At 44.3% G+C, this 27,719-nt stretch overlaps 1 protein-coding gene across 1 annotated transcript; it reads left to right on the top strand.

The window, feature by feature from the left end:
- Positions 1 to 353: 353 nt before the first annotated feature.
- prf1.3 (perforin 1.3) lies at positions 354 to 27,719 on the top strand. The gene is made up of 4 exons (XM_060943431.1): positions 354 to 437; positions 15,097 to 15,614; positions 25,953 to 26,822; positions 27,379 to 27,719. The coding sequence occupies exons 1-4, from the start codon at positions 354 to 356 to the stop codon at positions 27,677 to 27,679; spliced, it is 1,773 nt and encodes a 590-aa protein (XP_060799414.1). The 3' UTR covers positions 27,680 to 27,719.

The following is a 27,719-nucleotide window of genomic DNA, read 5'->3' as shown; positions in this document are numbered from 1 at the left end:
GAGCCCATGTCTCCATGCTCCGAGCCCACCTCCTGCAAGAACAGCTGGAACTGGCGGTGATTCAGGCCATGCGCCCGAATGAAGTTCATTGTTTTCATGACTGTGGTCATGATCTCCTCCAGCTCCAGAACCTTTCCACACAGAGCTTCTTGATGGATAATGCAATGATACGTTATCAGAGGCGTGTGACAGTTACTTTTTCTCCTTCATTAGTCCAACCAAGCCTGTTTTTTCCTCCACACATTGCAGGTGCACCATCAGTAGTTAGTCCCACCAACTTCTCCCAAGGTAATTCATTTTTACTTACGGACTTGTCCACTGCATCAGAAATGTCCTTTCCCGTTGTTGTCCCAATGCATGGCAACTACATCCGAGAGCTGCTCAGTGCCCGAGAGCTCCGACTTCACCAAGCTTATAAAGACGGAAAGCTGCACCATGTCTGTGCTGTCTGTGTTTTCATCAGCAGCTATTGAAAGGCCAGATAACTGCGCGCCTCCTTGGTCAGCTGTGTTGCCAGATTTCCTGCTGGTTCCTTAACTCTGTCCGTGATGGTGTTTCTAGACAAACTGACATTATGAAAAGTTTGTATCTGGTCGGGACACACCTGCTCACACACCTGCTCACACACCTGCGCACACATCTGCTCACACTCACACACCTGCTCACACATCTGCTCACACACCACACATCTGCTCACACATCTGCTCACACTCACACATCTGCTCACACTCACACACCTGCTCACACATCTGCTCACACTCACACACCTGCTCACACTCACACACCTGCTCACACACCTGCTCACACATCTGCTCACACTCACACACCTGCTCACACATCTGCTCACACTCACACACCTGCTCACACATCTGCTCACACTCACACATCTGCTCACACACCTGCTCACACATCTGCTCACACTCACACACCTGCTCACACATCTGCTCACACTCACACACCTGCTCACACATCTGCTCACACTCACACACCTGCTCACACATCTGCTCACACTCACACATCTGCTCACACATCTGCTCACACTCACACATCTGCTCACACTCACACACCTGCTCACACATCTGCTCACACTCACACATCTGCTCACACTCACACACCTGCTCACACATCTGCTCACACTCACACATCTGCTCACACATCTGCTCACACTCACACATCTGCTCACACTCACACACCTGCTCACACATCTGCTCACACTCACACATCTGCTCACACTCACACACCTGCTCACACATCTGCTCACACTCACACATCTGCTCACACTCACACACCTGCTCACACATCTGCTCACACTCACACACCTGCTCACACTCACACACCTGCTCACACATCTGCTCACACTTCTTCAGCACGCACTGATTCAAAAATGCACCTCTGAGAGACTTTGAAGTGCATGCGATTTCTTCAGCTACAATAAAGTGAGCTTTCACTGCTGCATGGGTTTTGGCTGTAGCTCTTGTGAACATATTTTTGGCTGTAGCTCTTGTGAACATGTTCTGCTGCGACTGCAATTTGCCTTTTAATTCTTGGACAATTTGTAGCTTTTCTCGGAGGCTAAATTTGGCACACTTAGCTCCGTGTTTGGTTTCAAGTTCAAGTCAACTTTATTATCAATAATGCCATATGTGCAGGACATACAGAGAATTGAAATTGCGTTTCCCTCTTATCCGTGGTGCAAACAGTAATAAACATGAAATATAAAATATAGGTAAAAGATATAAACTTAAAAAAGGTGTATATATATATATATATATATATATATATATATAAACTTAAAAAAGGTGTATATATATATATGCACACACAAGCTAAAGCTATCTAAGAAAAGACAGTGGCAATCCAGAAAGTATAAATATGGCAAATGTGGCAGTGTGAACAGAATTAACGTTATAAATGTGACTGTAGAACCAGAGCAGGTGGGTGGAGCACAGAAGCACGGCAGGCCAGAACTGAGTTCTCAGAAACTTTTATTTTTTCCATTGTATATGTGGCTTTTCAGCTTATTCACTCTCTCACATGTGCACACAAACATGCATTCTGGTCGGGAGAGAGCTCCCTTTCTCTGCTCTCTCTCCTTTTATAGGGCGCGGTCACTAGGGAAGACACACAGACACAGGTTAATTCACGTCAGGTGCAGTGATTCTGCCACTTACCTTCCCTGACTCCACCCTCCATTCATAGACCTACGCTTGACCACGCCCCCGCTGCCACATACCCCCACCACCCGACTCAGGCCGGGGAGCCGTCTGGCCTGCAGCTGACTCCCCCCTTGACGGGAGAGGAAATCCGCCATGACCATCTGCGCCCCGGCCTGTGGACCACCTTGAACTTAAACGGCTGGAGTGCCAGATACCAATGGGTGATCCGCATGTTGGCATCCTTCATGCGGTGGAGCCACTGGAGGGGTGCGTGGTCTGAACAGAGGGTGAAAGAGCATCCCAGTTGGTAGTAGCGGAGAGCGAGGACCGCCCACTTGATGGCGAGGCACTCCTTTTCTATGGTGCTGTACCAGCCCTCATGCACCGACAGCTTCCGGCTGATGTACAGCACTGGACGGTCCTCCCCCTCCACCTCCTGGGACAGAACAGCCCCCAGCCCTCTGTCCGATGCGTCCATCTGCAAAACAAAGGGGAGAGAAAAGTCAGGGGAGTGTAACAGTGGCCCCCCACACAGTGCAGCCTTTACCTCAGAGAAAGCCCACTGGCATTGCTCTGTCCACTGGACTGGATCTGGTGACCCCTTTTTGGTGAGATCAGTCAGCGGGCTGGTGACATCCGAATAATTAGGTATAAACCTACGATAGTAGCCAGCCAGCCCCAGGAACTGTCTCACCCCCTTTCTGGTCTTGGGCCTCAGGCAGGCCGCAATCACTGCTGTCTTATTGATTTGGGGACACAACTGCCCATTGCCCAAGTGGAAGCCCAGATACCGTACTTCCACCCACCCAATCGCACACTTCTTCAGGTTGGCTGTGAGACCCGCTCGCCTCAGCGACCTAAGGACGGCCCTTAGGTGTTTTAGGTGTCGCGGCCAGTCATTACTATAAATAATGATGTAGTCCAAGTATCTGGCCGCGTAAGTGGCATGGGGTTGGAGGACCCTATCCATAAGCCGCTGGAACGTAGCGGGCACCCCAAACAGCCCAAACGGAAGTGTGACGAACTGGTGTAAGCCAAACGGTGTGGAAAAGGCCGTTTTCTCTCGGGATAGCGGAGTCAAGGGGATCTGCCAATATCCCTTTGTCAAATCCAGTGTTGAATAAAAATGATCCATGCCTAGTCGATCAAGCAACTCGTCAATACGAGGCATTGGGTACACATCGAATTTAGACACCGCGTTGACTTTTCTATAGTCCACACAGAACCGGACCGACCCGTCGGCCTTGGGAACCAAGACCACCGGGCTGCTCCAGTCACTGTGGGACTCCTCGACGATGCCCATTTCGAGCATGGCCTCGAGTTCTTCCTGAACCACCTTTTTTTTGTGTTCAGGCAGTCTGTAAGGGTGGCTGCGCACTACCACCCCTGGGGGCGTCTCAATGTGGTGTTCTATGAGGTGGGTGTGGCCAGGCAGGGGCGAGAATACGTCAGAAAATTCTGTCTGTAACTGGGCGACCTCCATGAGTTGGGTCGGGGAGAGGTGGTCTCCACAGGGGACCGGAGCGGTGGTCGATGTCAATTTTCCTTTTTGAACCTCTGGCCCCAGCTCCGCCTTCTCTGGAACCACCAACACCAATGCCATGGGGACCTCCTCGTTCCAAAGTCTTAACAGATTGAGGTGGTAAATCTGTAACGCCCCACCCCTGTCCGTTTGCCGCACCTCATAGTTGATGTCCCCAACTCGCCGTGTGACCTCAAAAGGTCCTTGCCACCTGGCAATCAATTTCGAGCTCAACAACATGAGTACTTTATCTCCCGGTGTGAATTCCCTAAGGCGTGCGCCCGTCATACAGACGGACTTGACGCTCTTGGGCCTGCCGCAAATTCTCCTAGGTTAGGTGCGTGAGTGTGTGGAGTTTGGCGTGCAGGTCAATAACATATTGAATTTAATTTTTACTTGTTGAAGGTCCCTCCTCCCAGTTTTCACGCAGCACATCTAGAATGCCACACGGCTTACACCCGTATAATAATGGAGAGAACGGGGAGAACCCCGTGGAGACTTGTGGAACCTTCCCTAACTATGCCCTCCATTCACAGACTAATGCTTGACCATGCCCCTGCTGCCACAGGGAATGACAATATAAACAGAATGAACAATGTAAACGGGAACAGCAGTCTGACAGTATAGTAGGGCAATATAGCGCGATATAAACAGAATTATCAGTATAAATATAAATATGGCAGTATGAGCAGAATTTACAGTGTAAGTATAAATATGGCAGATATGACAGTATAAACAGTATAGCAGTGAAGTCTATCAAAGACAAAAGATGTATAAAGTGTAAACAGTATTGTAAACAGTTTTTACATAGTGCAATTGAATTTCTTTAAAGTTCGTTAAAGTGGCTGGTGACATTTGGTTTGTGTATTAAGGGAAGGGGGTACTGGCCTGGGAGGGAGTTCAGCATCCTGACGGCTTGGTGGATGAAGCTGTCTCTCAGTCTGCTGGTTCTCACCTGGAGGCTTCTCATTCTCCTCCCAGAAGGCAGGAGGCTGAAGAAGTGGTGGTTGGGATGGGTGGACTGCGGGCCAGGCGTGTGTTGTAAATATCTTGAAGGGAGGGTAGGGGGACACCGATGATCTTCTCAGCTGCTCTCACTATGCGCTGCAGGGTCTTCCAGCAGGATGTAGTACAGCCGCCGTACCACACAGTGATGCAGCTGGTCAGGATGCTCTCGGTGGTTCCGCGGTAGAAGGTCTGCATGATAGTAGCTGGTGCTGTAGCTCTTTTCAGTCTGCGGAGGAAGTAGAGGCACTGATGAGCTTTCCTGGCCAGCGATGCAGTGTTGCTGCTCCAGGAGAGATCCTCGGTGAGGTACACACCCAGGAACTTGGTGCTGCTCATTCTCTCCACAGCGGCACCATTGATGGTCAGTGGAGGATGCTGGGTGGAGGCTCTCCGAAAGTCGACAACCATCTCCTTTGTCTTCTCCACGTTAAAACAGAGATTGTTGTCTCTGCACCATGCGGCCAGTTGGCTCACCTCGTCCCTGCAGTATGACTCATCATTGTTGTTAATGAGTCCCACCACAGTTGTGTCATCCGCAAACTTGATGAAGAGGTTGCTGTTGTGTGTTGGTGTGCAGTCGTGGGTCAGCAGGGTGAAGAGAAGGGGGCTGAGCACACATCTTTGGGGGGCACCTGTGTTCAGTATGAAGGTGCTGGATGTGTTGCTGCCGACCTGGACTGCCTGTGGTCTTCCGGTCAGGAAGTCCAGCAACCAGTTGCAGAGGGAGGTGTTAAGTCCTAGACAGTCCAGTTTCTGTATCAGCTGCTGGGGGATGATTGTGTTAAATGCTGAACTAAAGTCTAAGAACAGCATCCGCATGTAAGAGTCCTTAGTGTCCAGGTGAGTGAGAGCTGAGTGGAGAGCGGTGGAGATTGTATCATCAGTGGACCGGTTGGCCTGATATGCAAATTGGTACGGGTCCATGGAGGGAGGGAGGATGGATTTGATGTGCTGCATGACTAACCGTTCGAAGCACTTCATAATGATGGGGGTCAGTGCCACAGGGTGGTAGTCATTGAAGCAGGATGGAGAGGCCTTCTTTGGAACATGGATGATGGTGGTGCTCTTGAAGCAGGTGGGGACAACAGCTTGGTTCAGGGAGGTGTTGAAGATGTCTGTGAGGACATCTGTGAGCTCCTCTGCACAGTCCTTTAGCACACGACCTGGAATGTTGTCAGGTCCTACAGCTTTGCAGGTGTTGATCCTGGAGAGGGATCTCCTCACACTGGCTGGAGACAGGGACAGCACCTGGTCATCCGGAAGGGGTGGTGTCTTCTGTACAGGCGTGCTGTTGTCGGCTTCAAACCATCCAAAGAAGTTGTTCAGACTGTTCAGCAGAGTGATGTCCTTGTCACAGGTCTGTGGTTGAGGTTTATAGTCCGTGATGGTCTGTATCCCCTGCCACAGGCTCCTTGTGTCTCTGCTGTCAGTGAAATGATGGGTTATCCTGCTGCTGTGCTGCCTCTTTGCTAGTCTGATGCCATGGGACAAGTTGGCTCTTGCTGATCTCAGACCAGTCTCATCACCTGCTCTGAAAGCAGCATTCCAGGCTTTCAGTAACCGATAGACTTCCCCCGTCAGCCATGGTTTTTGGTTGGTCCATACTGTGATGGTCTTAATGTCTGTGACATCATCAATGCATTTACTAATGTAGGCTGTAACAGTGTCTGAATACTCCTGGATGTTGATCTGGTGGTTGTAAGTGGCTGCCTGCTTAAACATGTCCCAGTCTGTGATGTTAAAACAGTCCTGAAGTGCTGAGGAAGCACCCTCTGGCCACACCCGTACCTGCTTCTGGACCGGTCTGGTGACTTTGACCTTCGGCCTGTATGCTGACATTAGCATAACAGTGATGTGGTCTGAAGCACCGAGATGGGGGAGGGGTGAGGCCTTGTATGCTCTTCTCAGTGTTGTGTAAACCAGGTCCAGTGTGTTGTTTCTCCGTGTTGCAAAGTCAGTGTGTTGATGTAACTGAGGAAACACTGTTTTGAGATTTGCGTGGTTGAAATCTCCAGCTACGATGAGAAGTCCCTCTGGATGTGCTGTCTGTTGGTTGCTGATGGCGCAGTACAGTTCGCTCAGTGCCTTGTCCCTATCGTTGTTGTTGCAGCTAGGAGGAATGTAAACTGCAACAAGCAGGATGGCAGAAAACTCCCTCGGTAGATAGAAGGGCCAGCACTTGATGATCATAAACTCCACAAGGGGTGAACAGTGTCTGCAAACTACCACAGCATCCTGACACCAAGCATCCCTGATGTAAACACAGACCCCGGCACCATGGGTCTTACCTCCTTCAATAAGGGCTCTGTCTGCTTGGTAGCATGTTAGCCAGTCGAGCTGGATGGCGGAGTCCGGTATGCTGTCGTTGAGCCATGTTTCCGTGAACACAAAACACAGCACTCTCTCACAGCCTGCTGGGTTGCTCTCAAAAGGTGTATATAGTCCAGTTTGTTATCCAAGGAGCATACATTGGTGAGTACGATGAACGGTATAGCCGGCTTGTGTGGATTAGCCACTAGCCTGGCCGGGATACCCCCGTGCTTTCCCCGCTTCTGCCTCCTCTTGCATCGCCTACAGTGCTTCCTCTGCAGGTGTACAGCAGTAGTGGGGGTCGATGTCAAAGCAGGCCGCCAGAGTAGGCCGAGGTCGTGTAGCTCCTTAGTGTGTGTGGCTACCTCCACTGATAGATGGCTCAAAAACTGATGTCAAAAGTGGTGTTTATTACAAAATTCAGTCCAAAGGTAAATAAGGTTACAAAATGTGTCTTTGGAGAACTGTAAACCTTTTACTGTAACTTTAAACTGTAGAAATACGTTACATTTTGGCACCATAAACACTGGGACACCCTTCAAACACCGTAAGAGCTTGGTGACCCTGTCAGCAAGGTGCGCTATCATTTGAACATTAAACGCTAATGTGCAGCTTTGCCCTGACAAGTCTCGTTTTTCTTCCTCTGAAGTGCACATATTAAAATAAGAGTCTCTGTTGCAATACATAATAAAAGTCCTTCTTGAAAGTGCATTAATGTTCTTCAATACATCAATAAAAGTCCTTTTCTATATCTTATAGGTTCAAATGAACAAACTCAAAAGTGTGATTGACAGGGTCATCTACGGCGTGTGCCAGGTTTAACTTACAGAAAAAAGTGTTGCCAATGTCTAAAAGAGTCCCACGGCTGTATGTGCGCCTAGGAATGGACAAATACGACGAAAGCATACAATCACTCAAGCACACCGACAAAGACAAACATGTAAACACCACATTATCGGGACAGAGAGGGGCCACTGTGTCTGCACATGCCGCCATCTTAGAACTTAAAATGCTGAAGTAGATTTTGCACTCTGACGACTGACACTGCCTCATAACACACAAGACACAGCGCTCTTTCTCCTTCAGGCACAAACATATATTCAGCTTCCCATCTTTTCTGAAACTGCCTTCCATCTGCATCAATTTTTCTCTTCCTGGACATTTTCTCAACTATGGATTTATTCATAACTGGGAGTAAAAAGCTGATAAATTATTACAGTAATTAAACACTTGTAGCTACACTGCGACCTAGTGGTGGGATGCTGTCACTTCGCGGGTAAAATAATCGACATGCATTATGGGAGATGTAGTTTATGGTCAATGCACGCTTGAAAGCAGAATACACTTATTTTAAGACAATCATACACCTTTGAAGCTCTCGCGGGCCACATAAAATGACGTGGCGGGCCACATTTGGCCCGCGGGCCTTGAGTTTGACACATGAGCTCTAGAGTTTACACAGAATGGTGCCAAAAACAAAAAAACACTGAGTGAGCGAGTGACAGTTCTGTGGGTGGAAACAAATGCCTTGTTGATAAAAGAGGGTCAGAGGGAAATGGACAGATTGGTTTGAGCTTTTTCCCCAGGAAGGATATAGTAACTCATATAATCACTCTTTACAACCGTGGTGAGCAGAAAAGCATCTCAGCATGCAACAGCAGAAGAACACATTGGGTTCCACTCCTGCAGCCAAGAACAGGGAGCTTAGAATCATCAAATCAAATCAAATCAAGTTTATTTGTACAGCGCTTTTAACAATAAACATTGTCGCAAAGCAGCTTTACAGAATTTGAACGACTTAAAACATGAGCTAATTTTATCCCTAATCTATCCCCAATGAGCAAGCCTGTGGTGACGGTGGCAAGGAAAAACTCCCTCAGACGACATGAGGAAGAAACCTCGAGAGGAACCAGACTCAAAAGGGAACCCATCCTCATTTGGGCAACAACAGACAGCCTGACTATAATATTAACAGTTTTAACAGGTATAACCCTCAACTGTCCTCATGGGGCCGTCCTTCACAGGAGTGGGGCGATAAAACTCCGACCAGACACAGGGCACCAGGATGGATCAAGCAGGTCCGAGGGGCAGAAGAGGCCAGCATCTCAATCCCAGGATCAACATGTAACTCAGAGGGACAGATGGGGGGGGGGAGAAGAGAGAGAGAAAGAAAACACGTTGTTAGGTATGCCCTAAAAATGACAAGTATTAAATCTGTGTGGTAGACTCGCAGAGACGAGAGTCTTTACATCAGGCATGACACACAATGGCATGTTAATATGGTAAAAAATATATCATGACCTGCTCTGGCTGGATGCTTGATTGGGTGATGGGAGCACACTCCTCAGCAATGATGAGATGCAGATGGAACCCTTAGGCCTGGCCAAGACAATTCAGTTACATTTCACCGGGTCTGGGACATGTGACAGAATGTCTGACGGCCGATTCCCTGCAGGCTACGATAGCCAGTCGAGGTCCCCACCGTCTCCACCAAAAGATTTCCTGTTGACTCCATGTAACTCAGAGGGACAGATTTGGGGTGGGGGGGAGAGAAAGAAAACACAGGTGGTTAGGTATGCCCAATGTCACCTGAATAAGTAGGAACAGTATACATATTGCACCGAGTACAAGCAGGGACTCCGGCAACTAACTATGACAGCATAACTAAAAGGAGAGAGCCAGAAGGTAACATAGGCATGAGGGAGCCCCGGGACATAAAGCAGCCAGCCACTACACCGTCAACAAACTCGAGTGAGCAAGCGAGTGGGGACTGACAGCATCCATACATCCCAGTTTACCAAAACACTCTATGTCTGAGGACCCTCCAGATCTACTCCTTTACCTCATAAACACCATTAACAAAAGGCTTGACTAAACAGATATGTTTTCAGCCTAGACTTAAATGCTGAGACTGTGTCTGATTCCTGAACATTACTTGGAAGGCTGTTCCATAACTGTGGGGCTTTGTAAGAAAAGGCTCTGCCCCCTGATGTAGCCTTCACTATACGAGGTACCAGCAGATAGCCTGCACCTTTTGATCTAAGTAGGCGTGGCGGGTCATAGAGGAGCAGAAGTTCACTCAGGTACTGTGGTGCAAGACCATTTAGTGCTTTAAAGGTCAATAGTAGTATTTTATAATCAATACGAAATTTGATTGGGAGCCAATGCAGTGTGGATAAGACAGGCGTGATGTGGTCATATTTTCTAGTTCTAGTAAGGACTCTTGCTGCTGCATTTTGAACTAACTGGAGCTTGTTTATGCACTTATTGGAACATCCAGACAGTAAGGCATTACAATAATCCAACCTGGAGGGAACGAAAGCATGGACTAGTTTTTCTGCATCATGCAATGACATTAATTTTCTTATCTTTGCAATATTTCTGAGATGAAAGAAAGCTATCCGGGTGATGTTATCAATGTGAGTTTCGAATGAAAGACTGGGGTCAATAATCACTCCGAGGTCTTTTACTGCTGCACGTGAAGAAACAGAAAGGCCATCCAGAGTCACTGTGTAATCAGAAAACTTACTTCTAGCTGTATGTGGTCCTAGCACAAGTACTTCAGTCTTGTCAGAGTTAAGCAGAAGGAAATTAATAAGCATCCAGTGTCTAATGTCCTTCACACATTCCTCAATTCTATTAAGCTGGTGTCTCTCATCAGGTTTTGCAGAGACATACAACTGTGTGTCATCAGCATAACAGTGGAAACTAATACAATGTTTACGAATAATGTCGCCCAGAGGTAACATATATAGAGAAAAAAGCAGTGGACCCAAGACAGAACCTTGTGGAACACCAAACTTTACCTCGGTACGTCTAGAAATATCACCATTTATATCAACATACTGATAGCGATCAGTTAAATAAGAGCTGAGCCAGGAGAGGGCCGTTCCCTTAACTCCCACAACATTTTCTAGTCTATCCAGAAGAATGGAATGATCAATGGTATCAAATGCTGCACTAAGGTCAAGCAACACAAGCAGCGAGACACAGCCCTGATCAGACGCCAACAGTAGGTCGTTTACTACTTTAACCAGTGCTGTCTCTGTGCTATGATGAGGTCTAAATCCTGACTGATACATTTCATGGATGTTATTCCTATGTAAATATGAGCATAACTGCTGTGCCACAGCTTTTTCAAGGATCTTGGAGATAAAGGGGAGGTTTGATATTGGCCGATAATTGGACAGCTGACAGGGATCAAGGTCAGGTTTTTTAATCAGGGGTTTGATAACTGCTAGTTTAAAGGATTTGGGTACATAGCCAATCATAAGAGAAGAATTTATTATTTTTAGAAGCGGTTCAATTACTCCAGGCATTATCTGTTTGAATAGATGTGTAGGTAAGGGATCTAGTACGCAAGTTGAGGCTTTTGATGTAGAGATTAATGAAAGTAATTCAGTTTCTTTTAGGGGAGTAAAACATTCTAACTGATGATCTGATACAGTTATATTGTTAACTACAAGGTCACTTTTATTGTCTAACCTTAAATTAGTAGTTTGAATTTTTTGTCGGATATTCTCAATTTTGTCATTAAAAAAATTCATGAAGTCGTTGCTACTACATACTGCAGGTGTGCATGTGTCTATAGTGGACTTATTCCTGGTTAATTTTGCTACAGTATTAAATAGGAATCTAGGATTATTTTTGTTATCTTCTATTAGGGAGGAGAGATATGCTGATCTCGCAGCACTAAGAGCTTTTCTATACTTCAGGAAGCTCTCCTTCCACGCTAATTTGAACACTACCAATTTTGTTTGACGCCATTTACGTTCCAATTTTCGAGTGGTCTGTTTTAATGTGCGAGTGTCATCATTATACCAGGGTGCTAATTTTTTCTCTCTGACCATTTTCCTTTTAAGAGGAGCTACATTATCTAAAGTATGGCGGAACGTTGACTCTAAGCATTCAGTTGCCTGATCAAGTTCTGCAGGGGCTGACAGTGACCCAATCAAAGTTGACAGCTCTGGGAGATCATTTATAAAGCTCTGTGCAGTAGTTGACGTGAAAGTACGTTTAATACAGTAGCGTGGTGAGGTGCATATATTATTACTCAGACATATTTTGAATGAGATGAGACAATGATCTGAGATAACTTCAGACTGTGGAAGTATGACTATATTGTCTACGTTTAATCTGAATGTTAGTATTAGATCAAGGGTGTGACCACCATTATGGGTCGGTCCTATGACATTCTGCTTAATCCCGACTGAATCTAAGATGGACACAAACGCTGTTTTTAAAGGGTCTTCTGGGTTATCGAAGTGAATATTAAAATCTCCGACAACTAAAGCTTTGTCTAAGGAAATAACCAGATCTGAGATAAAATCTGCAAATTCAGAAAGAAACTCAGAATATGGCCCCGGGGGCCTGTAAATAATAAGCAATGGAATTAACTGGGTAGACTTATTTTTTGAGGCTACATACATTATATGCGTATGAAGAACTTCAAATGTATTAAATTTATAACCAGGTTTTTGTGTTACACCTAGATAATCGTTATAAATAACCGCGACGCCTCCTCCTCTGCCAGTTAGACGAGGCTGGTGTATATAACTGTATCCAGGAGGACTCGCTTCATTTAATGCTATATATTCATTTGGCTTAATCCATGTTTCTGTTAAACACAGTACATTAAACTCCTGATCAGTAATGAGTTCATTAACCATTAGCGCTTTAGATGTAAGAGATCTAATATTTAATAGCCCCACCTTTAGATCAAAGGTGCTGGCAGCAGCTGTACAGTCAGTATGATCTAATTTTATATTGATGAGGTTACTGGAACAAACTCTCTGAAAATTTCTACCTTTTTGCTGAGCTCGGGGAACAGACACAGTCTCGATGTAGTGGGCCCTGAGTGACGACTCTGTGCAGCTAGCAGACAGTCGGTTTAGCCTGTTCGTCTGCTCCCTGGCCTTGGCTCTGGATTGTCAGAAATTAACTAGGCCTGTTCTGAGACTATGACCTATGCTGCAGGAAATGAGAGCAGCACCTTCCCGAGTGGGATGGATACCGTCCCGCCCTAACAGGCCAGCAGTGCCCTCAAAATTAGCCCAATTATCTATAAAGCCCACACTGTTTTCAGAGCACCACCTGGACAGCCAGCAGTTCAGCGACCATAACCTGCTGTAAGCTACATCGCCACGCCGCATTGGGATGGGGCCAGAGCATACTACAGCATCGGACATCGCCTTCGCTAATTTAAACACCTCTACAAAGTTACTCTTAGTAACCTCAGACTGACGAAGGCGTATATCATTAGCTCCTGCATGGATAACTATCTTTGAGAACCTGTGCTTGCCTAGGACCCTAAGATTACCTGCTATGTCCGGCACCCTGGCTCCCGGTATACACCTGACTAAAGCTGCTGGTGCCGCTAAAGGCTGAGCTAATTTCACGTGCCGTATGATAGAGTCCCCTATAACCAGAGCTCTTTCAGGTTTCTCAGTGGGTGCATCACTAAGGAGAGCAAACCTGTTCGACACGTGATGCGGAGAGGAGTGGTGCTCCCGTGGGCGAGCCTCAGCGGTTGCTTTGGCTCTACGCTTATGCCAATCAAGAATCAACAAGAAGTTCCTACTAAAGCGATAATAAAAATAAAATCCCATGCTGGATTGAAGATATGAAGTTTATCTTCTCATGTTGAAAAACTCACATTTATATATATATATATATATATATATATATATATATATAAAGAGAGGGAGAGAGAGAGAGGATATTACATGGTGACATGGTGGTGTGAAAGATCTGAAGTCTATCTTCAAGTGGTGAATGTATATATCATGAGTAAGTGAGTGAACAAGTGAAAATATTTTCAATATGAGAAAATAAACGGGCGGCACGGTGGTGTAGTGGTTAGCGCTGTCGCCTCACAGCAAGAAGGTCCGGGTTCAAGCCCCGGGGCCGGCGAGGGCCTTTCTGTGCGGAGTTTGCATGTTCTCCCCCGTGTCCGCGTGGGTTTCCTCCGGGTGCTCCGGTTTCCCCCACAGTCCAAAGACATGCAGGTTAGGTTAACTGGTGACTCTAAATTGAGCGTAGGTGTGAATGTGAGTGTGAATGGTTGTCTGTGTCGATGTGTCAGCCCTGTGATGACCTGGCGACTTGTCAGGGTGTACCCCGCCTTTCGCCCGTAGTCAGCTGGGATAGGCTCCAGCTCGCCTGCGACCCTGTAGAACAGGATAAAGCGGCTACAGATAATGAGATGAGATGAGATGAGATGAGATGAGATGAGATGAGATGAGATGAGAAAATAAACTTCATATCTTCTCCCCACTGTGTAATGTTCTTTATGTTATATGGACACACCCACAACCCCCCCCCCCCCCCCCCCCCCCCGCAAGTGAATCAAAAGAATTTTCATTTTGAAACGGTTCACCATTTTGACAACACGCATCTAACCAGCAAGAAAACCCTGGGAGTGACATCATCAGAGTGAAATATCGGAAAATATGTCTGTCAGATCTGTGATGTATTTCGTATGAAAAATGTGAGTTTTTCAACATGAGAAGATAAACTTCGTATCTTCAATCCAACATGTGATTTTCTTTTTATTATATCGACACATTCACAAACAAAAAGTCCCCAAATTTATCAAAACAATTCACTTATCGATTTCCTCCTGAGGGACAGATAGAGATTTCTGTCCTGGTTTTGGTTCTCCATGTCCTGGATAGAGCTCGGATGAAAAATACCAGTGGTGTATTTATATATATTTCTAAAATAGAATGTTAATTTTGTATTTGATTGTTCAGTGATGATGTGGGGTTTATGGTTTATAATTTATAATTGACTCAGTAAACAGATGATTTGTTCATACTGAAAAATTGATATTGTTCTTAAAGTAAAATCAGTTCACTGACAGTTTTGAGAAAAATATACACAGGAAATCAAACAAAACCTTTTATACCACATGCTGCTTAAATAATAATGTCATTTTTAATAAAGATGAAATTTCAGACAAATCTTTCAGATATTAAAAGTTGTTATTTCTGAAGGTTGAACTCAGCAGGGCGGAGTCTTGTCTAATTACAGATTACAGACTCCGTCTTGTGACGTTTATTAAACTCTTTAGTCTCCTGTCTCTCCTCCTGTGTGCAGACTGTGATGCTGTCCTGCGTCCTGCTCCTCATCTCTGTCTCCATCTCCGTGTCCTCATGCTGTCGCTTGGCTCCAGTCACTGAATGTAAGCAGCCTCCGTTCGTTCCGGGTCACAACCTGTTGGGTGAGGGCTTCGACATTGTGCGCATGAAGACCACAGGTGCATATGTGGTGGACACGCAGGGCTACATGATCGGTGGCCTGCACGGAAACTGCACCATCTGCAAGAATGTTCTGCTCAACCGAGAGGAGAAACTGCCGTCTGCTGTCACCGACTGGCGCGTGAAGGTCAACTGCAAACGCAGCGTCAGCGCCCAAGTGATGGAGTCGAGCATGTCCGTGCTGAAGCAGAGCACCGAATCCACCAGTGTGAGCTGGAAGGTGGGTCTCGGTCTGCCCCAGGTGGCCGGACTAGCGGTTGGTGGCACACAGTCCAAATCATCCAGGTTTGCACGTTCACATGCCTCCCAGGACAAGTTCTTCTACACCAGCCACAAGTTCTCCTGCCGCTACTACACGTAAGTGTGTGTGTGTGTGTGTGTGTGTGTGTGTGTGTGTGTGTGTGTGTGTGTGTTTAGTTGCACCATAAACATGGACAGCACTTCCCATAATAACTAGAGCAGACTCACTGTGTTGAGTGTGTTGGTGATCTGTGGCTTTGACATGATGCCACGTTAGAAAGTTGATTTTTCTGTTTCTTTCTGAAGTGAGAGGATGAAGGAGCAGGAACACATCACACTTTACACCAACAAATACTGAAACTCAGTAGGGATCAACTTCCACAAATAAGAATTGAAGTTCTGAACAGATTTCTGGGATGTTGAGGGTGTTTGATTTTGGTTTGGTACGCTGATGAGAGGAAACTGAACGTCTGCTGAAAATAAAATGTTTGATCGTCCCTTTAGTAACTGAGATCATTATCTCTCATCTCATTCATTATCTCTAGCCGCTTTATCCTTCTACAGGGTCGCAGGCAAGCTGGAGCCCATCCCAGCTGACTACGGGCGAAAGGCGGGGTACACCCTGGACAAGTCGCCAGGTCATCACAGGGCTGACACATAGACACAGACAACCATTCACACTCGCATTCACACCTACGGTCAATTTAGAGTCACCAGTTAACCTAACCTGCATGTCTTTGGACTGTGGGGGAAACCGGAGCACCCGGAGGAAACCCACGCGGACACGGGGAGAACATGCAAACTCCACACAGAAAGGCCCTCGCTGGTCACGGGGCTCGAACCCGGACCTTCTTGCTGTGAGGCGACAGCGCTAACCACTACACCACCGTGCCGCCTGAGATCATTATATTTTGATATAATAATGTTGGATGATACTTTATTATCTCAGACAGCAGGAAATAAATCAGCATACATACTGAGTGGTCAAAGTTTTATCTCATCAATATTTACAGTGGAAAAGATCAGTTTAATTTAGTGTTGTCAAGCGATTAAAATATTTAATCGCGATTAATGTCGCGACAGTCATAGTTAACTCGCGATTAATCGCAATTTAATCGCAAATTTTTGTCACATAAAAAACCATTGTAATTCTCTTATCAGCATAAAAAAGTGAATGGGCTTGCTTTGTACCAATGTTTTTTTTTTATTGCAAAGCATAACACGTCTTGACACAGCCACTGCAAAGTGAAACCTAAGCCGAGCACCGGCGCGGGGCTAGCAAGAGAACCATGAGTGAAATGATCGACTGTTTGAGTTAGTCTACAAGTCTAATCAGAGAGACAGGTTACACAGTGACGGTAGGCTTGACATGCTTGATTATAATATAAAGTACACTATTATATTAAGTTTAAGTTGTTTGTTGATAAATATTGCATTGAATCTGATCTTTACTGTTTCAGCTCACTTAACACATTTTGTACTTTTACACTTTCTGCCTGTTGATGCGTCGCGCTGTCCAATCAGAGGCGGCCAAATTTGCATATTACAGGAAGGATTTCTGGGATAGCATTGAGTTTACAGTTCAGAGGGATCTGGCTTCTTTAGACGCTGTCTTCTTAAAACTGAATAAATATTTAAAAAGAGCCAAATGAGCCAGTCTTTTGAACGGCTCTTTTCAAAGAACGTATCACAAAGATGCGGATCCCATTAAAGAGCCATAAATCCCATCTCTACTAGCGCGCCCTGCCCGCGCTGGTTCTTTGGGGGGGGAAAGGAGGGCAGAGGACTCTGGCTGTGCAGGGCGTGGCATTACAGTCTAGCTGCTATCGGTTTTCTAAGCAAAGTCTCTGTTCCAAGTTCCTGGCAGTTTCAAAAGCTTATGAAAAACCTACGTCATGTCACAGAGCGTTAATCTCGCGATAAAAAAAATTATCGCCGTTAAAATTGAGTCAAGTTAACGCGTTAATAACGCGACATTTTTGACAGCACTAGTTTAATTAAATACAAAATTAATTATTCACCTCACGTTAATATGAAACAAACACTGAGACACTGAGATAAATACTGAGATCAAAAAATGAGCTTAAACAGGAACGGAACTGAACTCATCCCCTGTGTAAATCGTTGAGAAACCCAAGGATGTGATTTTGCCGGCGATAAAAGTTTCAGACTCAGGAGGATGAGATCAGATCCATCTGCTGATTGGTCGAGTTTGAGTGTATAATCATCTCCTGCTTTGACGCGTGTGACCTTGTGCTGCTTTCTGTCCTGGATACAGGACACTTCGTCCAATGGTCAAGACATTTCGTCCAAAGCCTTTTTCATAGGCACTATCAATTATTTTATATTTCAGGTATTTGTTTGTTTGAAAAAAGGAGAAATTCTGAACGGAATCTGACCAAAGCAAAACACATTTTTGCAGCGTGTAGTTTAACCAGCCGCCACTCGCCAAACACGAGCTGTGAAATCTAATGGTGGGTAAAGATTGCCCCGGACTCGTCTTTCTCAGCAAGTGTGTTCAAAACGATGGGTTCCTACCTAGTATTCATGTAAAATCCAATAAATATTCGACAAAAACTCCTTCCTCACGCAGGACTCTCGGGGTCGCTCCGGACTGCGCGTGCCTTATTAAGACCTGGCTATATGATGAAATAAGCGGCTTCACTGGACTCAAAGCTCAGAGAACAGCCTGTAATGGTGAGGGTCTACTGGTTTACGCCCCTTACACCGCTCTTTTGTGTCGAAGCGCTCGTACTACGGCACTCGTTTGCTTTACAAAAATTGTTTATTTCTATTTATTACGTGGAGATGCAGTCATAAACCTGCTTAATACACTCCCTTAAATTAATTATGCTTTGTTTATATCTCCATTGTGTTGCACATATTGTCACCACATATAAAATAATTGATAGTGTGTATGAAAAAGGCTTTGGACGAAATGTTTCAAATACTGGACGAAATGGTCATTGGATGAAGTGTCCTGATCCCGACGCGTCTCGTCCTGTCCGCGTCGTGGCGTGGCATGGTGAGGGACAGCAGCAGGTGAAGAGCTCCTGTGGAACTGTGGCTCGCTCTGCATTCTGAGCTGTACGCTGAGTGAAGCGCTCATGATTTCTGCCTGATCCTGTTTGAGACGCACATCTCAGCTCACAGGCTTGTCTTTACGGTTTCAGTGTTTTGTCTCTAAAAACTTTATGGATTTTGATGGTTTCATTCTTCCTGCAGCCTTTAACTCACCAAACAAAACACAGCGCCACCTGCACGAGCCACTGCTTGTCATAATTCTGTTTCTCTTGTATAGTTTTACAGCCTTTTACAGGAAGAGGAAATTTCACTCCAATTATTAATGCTAGCACCAATTATTTACACGAGCCAGAGACAGAATTTACAGAATTTGTGGAAATTGGACACACAACATGATCAAATTTTTCACTGGCTACACCGAGTGTTCATTCATTCATTCATTCATTCATTCATTCTTCTCCTTATTATTATTATTATTATTATATTTTTCATGATTTGAAACAATAATTTGCTTTTTTGTTATTTTCCCACAGTTTTCTGTGTTATGTTTTACCATTTGCTTTTTTTTTTTACTTATTATTTATCGTAAAGGACCCACCGGTTGAGAAACACTCAGAGAACCAATATGGCGTCTAATTGTGCTGGAAATAAACAGCTCACGTCTCATTATTATCTGATGTCTGTTGCACTTCCCTCTAAACTTTCAAAAGAATTGTTCCTGGAACTGGAACCACAGACTCGATGTATGAAGCGCAGCACCTTCACTCTCACTTTTATTATTTATAACCGTCTCCTTCCCCCACTTCAGTCTTCAGATGTTAAACTCAGCTGAAATAGCTACAGGAGGCCGAGTTCCTGACAGTGTGTTACACAGTGCGTCTCTTATTGTATGTTAATTGTGTGAATGAACATCATCAAACACACACACACATCTCATCCTACTAAAACACTCTGGATATGAGCTCGGCTCTGTGTTTTCTCCTGATCGCATGTCATACGTCCACAGAGCGCTGTTCTTCACAGCCTGAGTGTTATTACTGAAAGAGAACTTTCTGAAAGTTGTTTAAGTCTTCATCAGTTTGATCCGATAGACGTAAAGATAATGAAGCCAGATGAGGAGGGGTTCCCTTTTCAGTCTGGTTTCTTTCAGTGGTGTCCTCATGTCGTCTCAGGGAGTTTTCCTCACCACCGTTGCCTCGTGGTTTGTTCATTAGGGATAATATACCGGTATATCAGTGTTCAGCGTAAATGAGTACACCCCCTTTGAAAAGTAACATTTTAAACAATATCTCAATGAACACAAACAATTTCCAAAATGTTGACAAGACAAAGTTTAATATAACATCTGTTTAACTTATAACGTGAAAGTAAGGTTAATAATATAAACTTAGATTACACATTTTTCAGTTTTACTCAAATTAGGGTGGTGCAAAAATGAGTACACCCCACAACAAAAACTACTACATCTAGTACTTTGTATGGCCTCCATGATTTTTAATGACAGCACCAAGTCTTCTAGGCATGGAATGAACAAATTGGCGACATTTTGCAACATCAATCTTTTTCCATTCTTCAACACCGACCTCTTTTAGTGACTGGATGCTGGATGGAGAGTGATGCTCAACTTGTCTCTTCAGAATTCCCCAAAGAAAATAATTTCTTTACACCACAAAGGTGAAGGCGACAAGATCAGCAAAGCTTTACTTATCAGGCAGAATACTGTAGCAAAAGTGGTACAAAAATTTAAGAAAGATGGAACTGCAACCATCTCACAGAGACGTCCAGGTCGTCCACGGAAGTTAACACCTTGACAGGAGCGTCTTCTGATGAGAAGGGTTGAAGAAAATCGGCATGCAAGTTCACTGCAGTTATATAAAGAAGTAGAAAGCCAAACTGGGGTGACTATTTCTCGTGACACAATATGGCGTACGCTGCAGAGGAATGGCATGCATGGATGCCGTCCACGAAAGAAGCCTCTCCTAAAGCCCAGGCACAAAAAAGCCCGCCTAGAGTTTGCTGACAAAGATGAAGACTACTGGGACTCTATACTCTGGAGTGATGAGACCAAGATAAATGTTGTTGGAACTGATGGCTTCAAAACTGTATGGCGTCGCAAAGGTGAGGAATACAAAGAAAAATGCCTGGTGCGTACGGTGAAACATGGTGGTGGCAGTGTCCTTATGTGGGGCTGCATGAGTGCTGCTGGTGTCGGGGAGCTGCATTTCATTGATGGCATCATGAATTCACAGACGTATTGCTCTATACTGAAAGAGAAGATGCTACCATCACTCCGTGCCCTTGGTTGTCATGCACATTTCCAACATGACTAAACACACATCTAAGGCCACTGTTGGATTTCTGAAGAAGAACAGGGTGAAAGTGATTCAGTGGCCAAGTATGTCTCCTGATCTGAACCCAATCGAACACCTATGGGGAATTCTGAAGAGACGAGTTGAGCATCGCTCTCCATCCAGCATCCAGTCACTAAAAGAGGTCGTTGTTGAAGAATGGAAAAAGATTGATGTTGCAAAATGTCGCCAACTTGTTCATTCCATGCCTAGAAGACTTGGTGCTGTCATTAAAAATCATGGAGGCCATACAAAGTACTAGATGGAATAGTTTTTGTTGTGGGGTGTACTCATTTTTGCACCACCCTAATTTGAGTAAAACTGAAAAATGTGTAATCTAAGTTATATTATTAACCTTACTTTCACGTTATAAGTTAAACAGATGTTATATTAAACTTTGTCTTGTTAACATTTTGGAAATTGTTTGTGTTCATTGAGATATTGTTTAAAATGTTACTTTTCAAAGGGGGTGTACTCATTTACGCTCAGCACTCTGTGTGTATATATGTGTGTGTGTGTGTGTATATATATATATATATATATACACACACACACACACACACACACACACACATATATATATATATATATATATATATATATATATATATATATATATATATATATGCTGGAGGGACTATGTCTCTCGGCTGGCCTGGGAACGCCTCGGTGTTCTTCCCGAGGAGCTGGCCGAGGTGTCTGGGGAAAGGGAAGTTTGGGCTTCCATGCTTAGACTGCTGCCTCCGCGACCCGGTCCTGGATAAGCGGAAGAAGACGAGACGAGACGAGATATATATATATATATATATATATATATATATATATATATATATATATACTACCGTTCAAAAGTTTGGGGTCACCCAGACAATTTTGTGTTTTCCATGAAAAGTCACACTTTTATTTCCCACCATAAGTTGTAAAATGAATAGAAAATATAGTCAAGACATTTTTCTGGCCATTTTGAGCATTTAATCGACCCCACAAATGTGATGCTCCAGAAACTCAATCTGCTCAAAGGAAGGTCAGTTTTATAGCTTCTCTAAAGAGCTCAACTGTTTTCAGCTGTGCTAACATGATTGTACAAGGGTTTTCTAATCATCCATTAGCCTTCTGAGGCAATGAGCAAACACACTGTACCATTAGAACACTGGAGTGAGAGTTGCTGGAAATGGGCCTCTATACACCTATGGAGATATTGCACCAAAAACCAGACATTTGCAGCTAGAATAGTCATTTACACATTAGCAATGTATAGAGTGGATTTCTGATTAGTTTAAAGTGATCTTCATTGAAAAGAACAGTGCTTTTCTTTCAAAAATAAGGACATTTCAAAGTGACCCCAAACTTTTGAACGGTAGTGTACATATATACATATACACATATACACACACACACACACACATATATATATATATATATATATATATATATATATATTAGTGCTGTCAAAAATGTCGCGTTATTAACGCGTTAACTTGACTCAATTTTAACGGCGATAATTTTTTTATCGCGAGATTAACGCTCTGTGACATGATGTAGGTTTTTCATAAGCTTTTGAAACTGCCAGGAACTTGGAACAGAGACTTTGCTTAGAAAACTGATAGCAGCTAGACTGTAATGCCACGCCCTGCACAGCCAGAGTCCTCTGCCCCCCCCCAAGAACCAGCGCGGGCAGGGCGCGCTAGTAGAGATGGGATTTATGGCTCTTTAATGGGATCCACATCTTTGTGATACGTTCTTTGAAAAGAGCCGTTCAAAAGACTGGCTCATTTGGCTCTTTTTAAATATTTATTCAGTTTTAAGAAGACAGCGTCTAAAGAAGCCAGATCCCTCTGAACTGTAAACTCAATGCTATCCCAGAAATCCTTCCTGTAATATGCAAATTTGGCCACCTCTGATTGGACAGCGCGACACATCAACAGGCAGAAAGTGTAAAAGTACAAAATGTGTTAAGTGAGCTGAAACAGTAAAGATCAGATTCAATGCAATATTTATCAACGAACAACTTAAACTTAATATAATAGTGTACTTTATATTATAATCAAGCATGTCAAGCCTACCGTCACTGTGTAACCTGTCTCTCTGATTAGACTTGTAGACTAACTCAAACAGTCGATCATTTCACTCATGGTTCTCTTGCTAGCCCCGCGCCGGTGCTCGGCTTAGGTTTCACTTTGCAGTGGCTGTGTCAAGACGTGTTATGCTTTGCAATAAAAAAAAAACATTGGTACAAAGCAAACCCATTCACTTTTTTATGCTGATAAGAGAATTACAATGGTTTTTTATGTGACAAAAATGTGCGATTAAATTGCGATTAATCACGAGTTAACTATGACAGTCGCGACATTAATCGCGATTAAATATTTTAATCGCTTGACAGCACTAATATATATATACACACACACACACACATATATACACATATGTGTGTGTGTGTGTGTGTGTACAAAAGTCATGAATAGAATCATGCAATTGATCCATAGTTCAGAAAGAATTCTTCTATGTGAAGCAAACCTGTGATGATAAGCCCCACCTCAAAAGAGTCCAGAATCAGTCCTGAGTGTGCATCAGTGTGCCAAAACATCCTTAACCACCCCACAAGACTTTTTAGATGTGTGTAGAATTTTAGATGTGTGTAGAAGTGTGTAGAGGTGTGTAAAAATGTGTAGAAGTGTTCAGGTCTTGATGGAAGCCAGAAAATGGAGGCTTTATGGTGGAAGCGGGTGAATGATCCCACACTCTCAGGCCATGGCAACTCTTGTCAGCTGATGATTTAAAGGGAATTACCTGAGTATCTGTTGCTGTAACACAGCTGTGTGTGGGGTTGAAATACAGATCTGTAGATTTTCCTCTGTAGACTTTATTTATGAACAGGTTCATAAAAACTGTTTACAATAACGGAGCAGTGTTACTTGTACTTGTGTTAATTTTTCAGGCCTTGTGTGCAGTTTTTCTGCAGAAGCTCCAGAGACAAACTGCTGTCGGAGCACTGTGGTGGTTTCACACACACTCACTTTAAAGTGTGTGTTCAGCAGCTCAGAGCTGGAGTTAGTCACTTTTAGAGGCGAGTGTGAAATGCTGACTCAAGATGTCCGGTTCGAGCAACTGTGGTACAGGGTGTAGCAGGCAGTGAAATTCTTACTATGTGTTTCCTCCAGTAACAACAGACACAACAGCAGAAAGATGAGTGATGAGCTCGAACGGCCAGCGTCACAGTGTTGAGATAAAACACCACACACACAGCTGATATTCAGGGTGCTGGATGATGAGTCATTTGAAGGGTCTCTGAAATCAAAGCTGGTGTTTCAGTGCTTTTCTATTCATACCTGTTTTCAACATTTAGAAAAAAAGGTTTTGGAGATTTTCTCATATTTAGTTTATAGTTTGTGGCTATAAATCTTTTGCTGATTCTGTACTAGTTTCATGGCCATCCAGTTAAACACTTTGTAGAGTGGATCTGCCCCAGTGCTTGGAGTAGATGAGTGTAGAGTTGAGTAGAAGTGGGGAAAAGTGTGTAAAGGAGTGTAGAATTGTGTGGCGTTACGTAGAAGTGTGTTGAAGTGTGTAGAGCTGAGTAGAGGTGCATAGATGTGTTTCAATGTCTTTAGAGTTGTGTAGAGGTGGTTGGAGATGTGTAGAAGTGTGGAAAAGTGTGTACAGGTGTGTAGAGTTGTGTAGAAGTGTGTAGATGTGTTTAAATGTGTGTAAAGGTGTGTGGAGTTGTTTGGATGTGTGTAGAGGTGTGTGGAAGTGTGTGGAAATGTGTAGAGTTGTGTAGAAGTGTGTAGAGTTGTGTAGAAGTGTGTGGAACTGTAGATGAGTGTAGAGTTGTGTGGAAGTGTGTAAAATTGTGTGGAAGTGTGTAGATGTATGTGGAAGTGTGTAGAGTTTTCTAGCAGTGTTTAGAGTTGTATGGAAGTGTGTAGAATTGTGTGGAAGTGTAGGAAAGTGTGTAGAGGTGTGTAGATATGTGTAGAGTTGTGTAAATGTGTTTAGTGGTGTGTAGAGTTGTGTAGAAGTGTGTAGAGTTGTGTGGAAGTGTGTAGAGGTGTATAGATATGTGTAGAGACATGTAGAGTTGTGTGGATGTGTGTAGAGTTGTGTGGACATGTGTAGATGTGTTTAGATATATGTAGAGTTGCATGGATGTGTGTGGAGTTGTGTGGACTTGTGTAGATGTGTGTGCAGTTGTTTAGAGTTGTGTAAAGTTGTGTAGAAGTGTATAGAGTTATGTGGATGTGTGTAGATATGTGTAGAGTTGTGTGGATATGTGTGGAGTTGTGTAGAGTTGTGTGCAGTTGTTTAGAGTTGTGTAAAGGCATGTAGAAGTGTATAGAGTTGTGTGGATGTGTGTAGATGTGTAGAGTTGTGTGGATGTGTGTGGAGTTGTGTGCAGTTGTTTAGAGTTGTGTTGAAGTGTGTAGTGTTGTGTAGAGTTGTGTAAAAGTGTGTAGAGGTGTGTGGAAGTGTTTAGATGTGTCTAGAGTTATGTGGAAGTGTGTAGAGTTGTGTGGAAGTATGTAGCTGTGTGTAGAGTTGTGTAGAAGTGAGTAGAGATGTGTAGACGTGCAAAGATGTGTTTCAATGTCTAGAGTTGTGTAAATGTGTTTAATGGTGTGTATAAGGGTGTAGAGTTCTGTAGAAGTGCATAGAGTTGTGTGGATGTGTGTACAGTTGTCTGGAAGTGTGTAGAGTTGTGTGTAGAGTCGTGTGGAAAGTTGTGTGGAAGTGTGTAGATGAGTCTAGAGTTGTGTGGAAGTGTGTAGAGTTGTGTAGATGTGTTTATATGTTTGAAGAGTGATTCAGGTCCTGATGTGAAGTTGCTTTACTGTGAGGTTCATGTTGGTTTTGCGGAAAACAAAGTCTGAATAAACAACTTTCCAAAATCTACATTAAACATGTTTATGTTTTTGCCATATTTTATTCCCTCTTGATGTAAAGTGGGCGTGGCTAATCTTGGGTTATTTTACATAGCACCAATCCTGAGGCTAATATTTTATCAAAACATTGTGTTCTTCTTTTTCTTTCTCTCCCCTCCCTCCCCCCACTTCCCCTCCCCCCTTCCCCTCTCCCCCCTCAGTCTCAGAGTGAAGGTCCATCCTCCTTTGACTAAAGAGTTCATGCAGTCAGTGAAATCTCTCCCTGCCTCATATAACGCTCAATCTCGATCTGCTTACCTTGACTTCCTCTCCATCTACGGCACTCACTACCTGCGTCAGGTGAATTTAGGTGGTCATGTGCAGTCCACCACTGCCGTGCGCACGTGCAAAATCTCCACGCAGGGTCTGTCAGTGCAGGACGTCAGTAACTGTCTCTCTGCTGAGGCGTCGGCCATGATCAAGGGCGTCCGAGTTCAAGGCCAGACGAGCTACTGCAAAAGCAAGGGCAAAAGCCTGAAGCACAAAAATAGCTTCAGCGCCTCATTCTCCGAACGTGCTACTGAGGTTTTGGGCGGCAATGGAGGCAGTGCGGATCTCCTGTTCTCTCCGGATAAACAGCATGGATTCAGCAAGTGGATGAAAACACTGAAGACCGTCCCAGGAGTCGTGTCCTTCAGACTGAGATCTCTGCACATGCTTGTGAATAAAGACTTGGTCAGGAAAAAAGCTCTGAGGAAAGCCATCAGAGATTATGTGATGAAGAACGCCATGGCCTCGTCCTGCTCCTCCAAGTGTAAAGTTGGACATCGGAATAATGCCTGCACGTGCAAATGCAGAGGACATCAAAACATCAACTCAAACTGCTGCCCGAGTCATCTCGGAGTTGCAACCCTGAGCATCAAGGTGAAGCGTGCCACCGGACTCTGGGGAGATTACTTCTCCAAAACTGATGGCTACGTCAAAGTGATCTACGGGACGAGAGCAGAAACAACGCCGGTCATATGGAATAACAATTTCCCAGTGTGGAATTATGGAGTTCATTTTGGCACTGTGAATCTGGTACAGAGGAAGTGAGTAAACAAAACAAATAACATTTAGACCATCAGGTCATGATGCCACCCATCAAACAATCAGTCAGAAATAAACACTCAGGGGCATGCTGTTAGAAAAAAATCATCAGTGTGAAGGAGAGTTAGTGACCAGCACACACCTGAGTGTTTATTCTTCTCAGCAATTGACCAACACTTACAATTTTTTTATTTATTAATGAATGCCATATTTTATTGGTTTATAGTAACATTTAATGTAACCAGTTAGTTCCTGTTCTCACTTGGCAGCTATAAACTGCTGTTCCTTCAATAAATACTAAATAATCATCTTCTTCACCATATCAATGTTTTTTATTCTGTTTATTATCAGTGAAGCATCTGCTGGACACACCCATGACAACGAGCTGTTACTATAGAAACAATAATGTATCAGAATGCGCTCATTAATATAAACCTGCACTACTATCACAGCTGCTGTTAGAAATAATTAATTAACACCTTCTGACCAATCAGATTCCAGAACTCAGCATGAGATTCAGCAGTTCTGTGTTCTCATCATGTCTTTTCCTCGTTACAGGTCGATACGTTTCGAGGTGTGGGATCGTGATAACAAGTGGGACGATGACCTTCTGGGTCGCGCGGAGACCATCCCTACACAAGGCGTCAACGTGGGGAAGCAGTTTGGTCTGAAACATGGCACACTCTACGTCTCCATCACAGCCACCTGCGGTCCAAACCTTCAGGGAAAAATGTGTGAGCGCTACGCCCCTTCACCTGACGCCGAGCGACTGCTCACCTACCCGGAGCTGCTCCGGAACCAGCGTCACTCATGGACTGAGGAAACCTACGGCACAGTGAGAAACGCCACCCTGCTGTAGGGAGGCGCGATCACTTCCTTCTCATCAGCATGCCATGCAG

The sequence above is a fragment of the Neoarius graeffei genome, chromosome 16 (assembly GCF_027579695.1).
Source record: "Neoarius graeffei isolate fNeoGra1 chromosome 16, fNeoGra1.pri, whole genome shotgun sequence".
Lineage (NCBI taxonomy): Eukaryota > Metazoa > Chordata > Actinopteri > Siluriformes > Ariidae > Neoarius > Neoarius graeffei.
Note: the sequence above shows the minus strand (reverse complement) of the source record. Positions and strands in the feature narration are given on the sequence as shown.

Coding starts and splice junctions, on each gene's coding strand:
- prf1.3 (XM_060943431.1), top strand. CDS start 354: ATGCATGGCAACTACATCCGAGAGCTGCTCAGTGCCCGAGAGCTCCGA. Junction 438..15,096: donor AAGACGGAAAGCTGCACCAT/GTCTGTGCTGTC, acceptor TCCTGTGTGCAG/ACTGTGATGCTGTCCTGCGT. Junction 15,615..25,952: donor TTCTCCTGCCGCTACTACAC/GTAAGTGTGTGT, acceptor CTCCCCCCTCAG/TCTCAGAGTGAAGGTCCATC.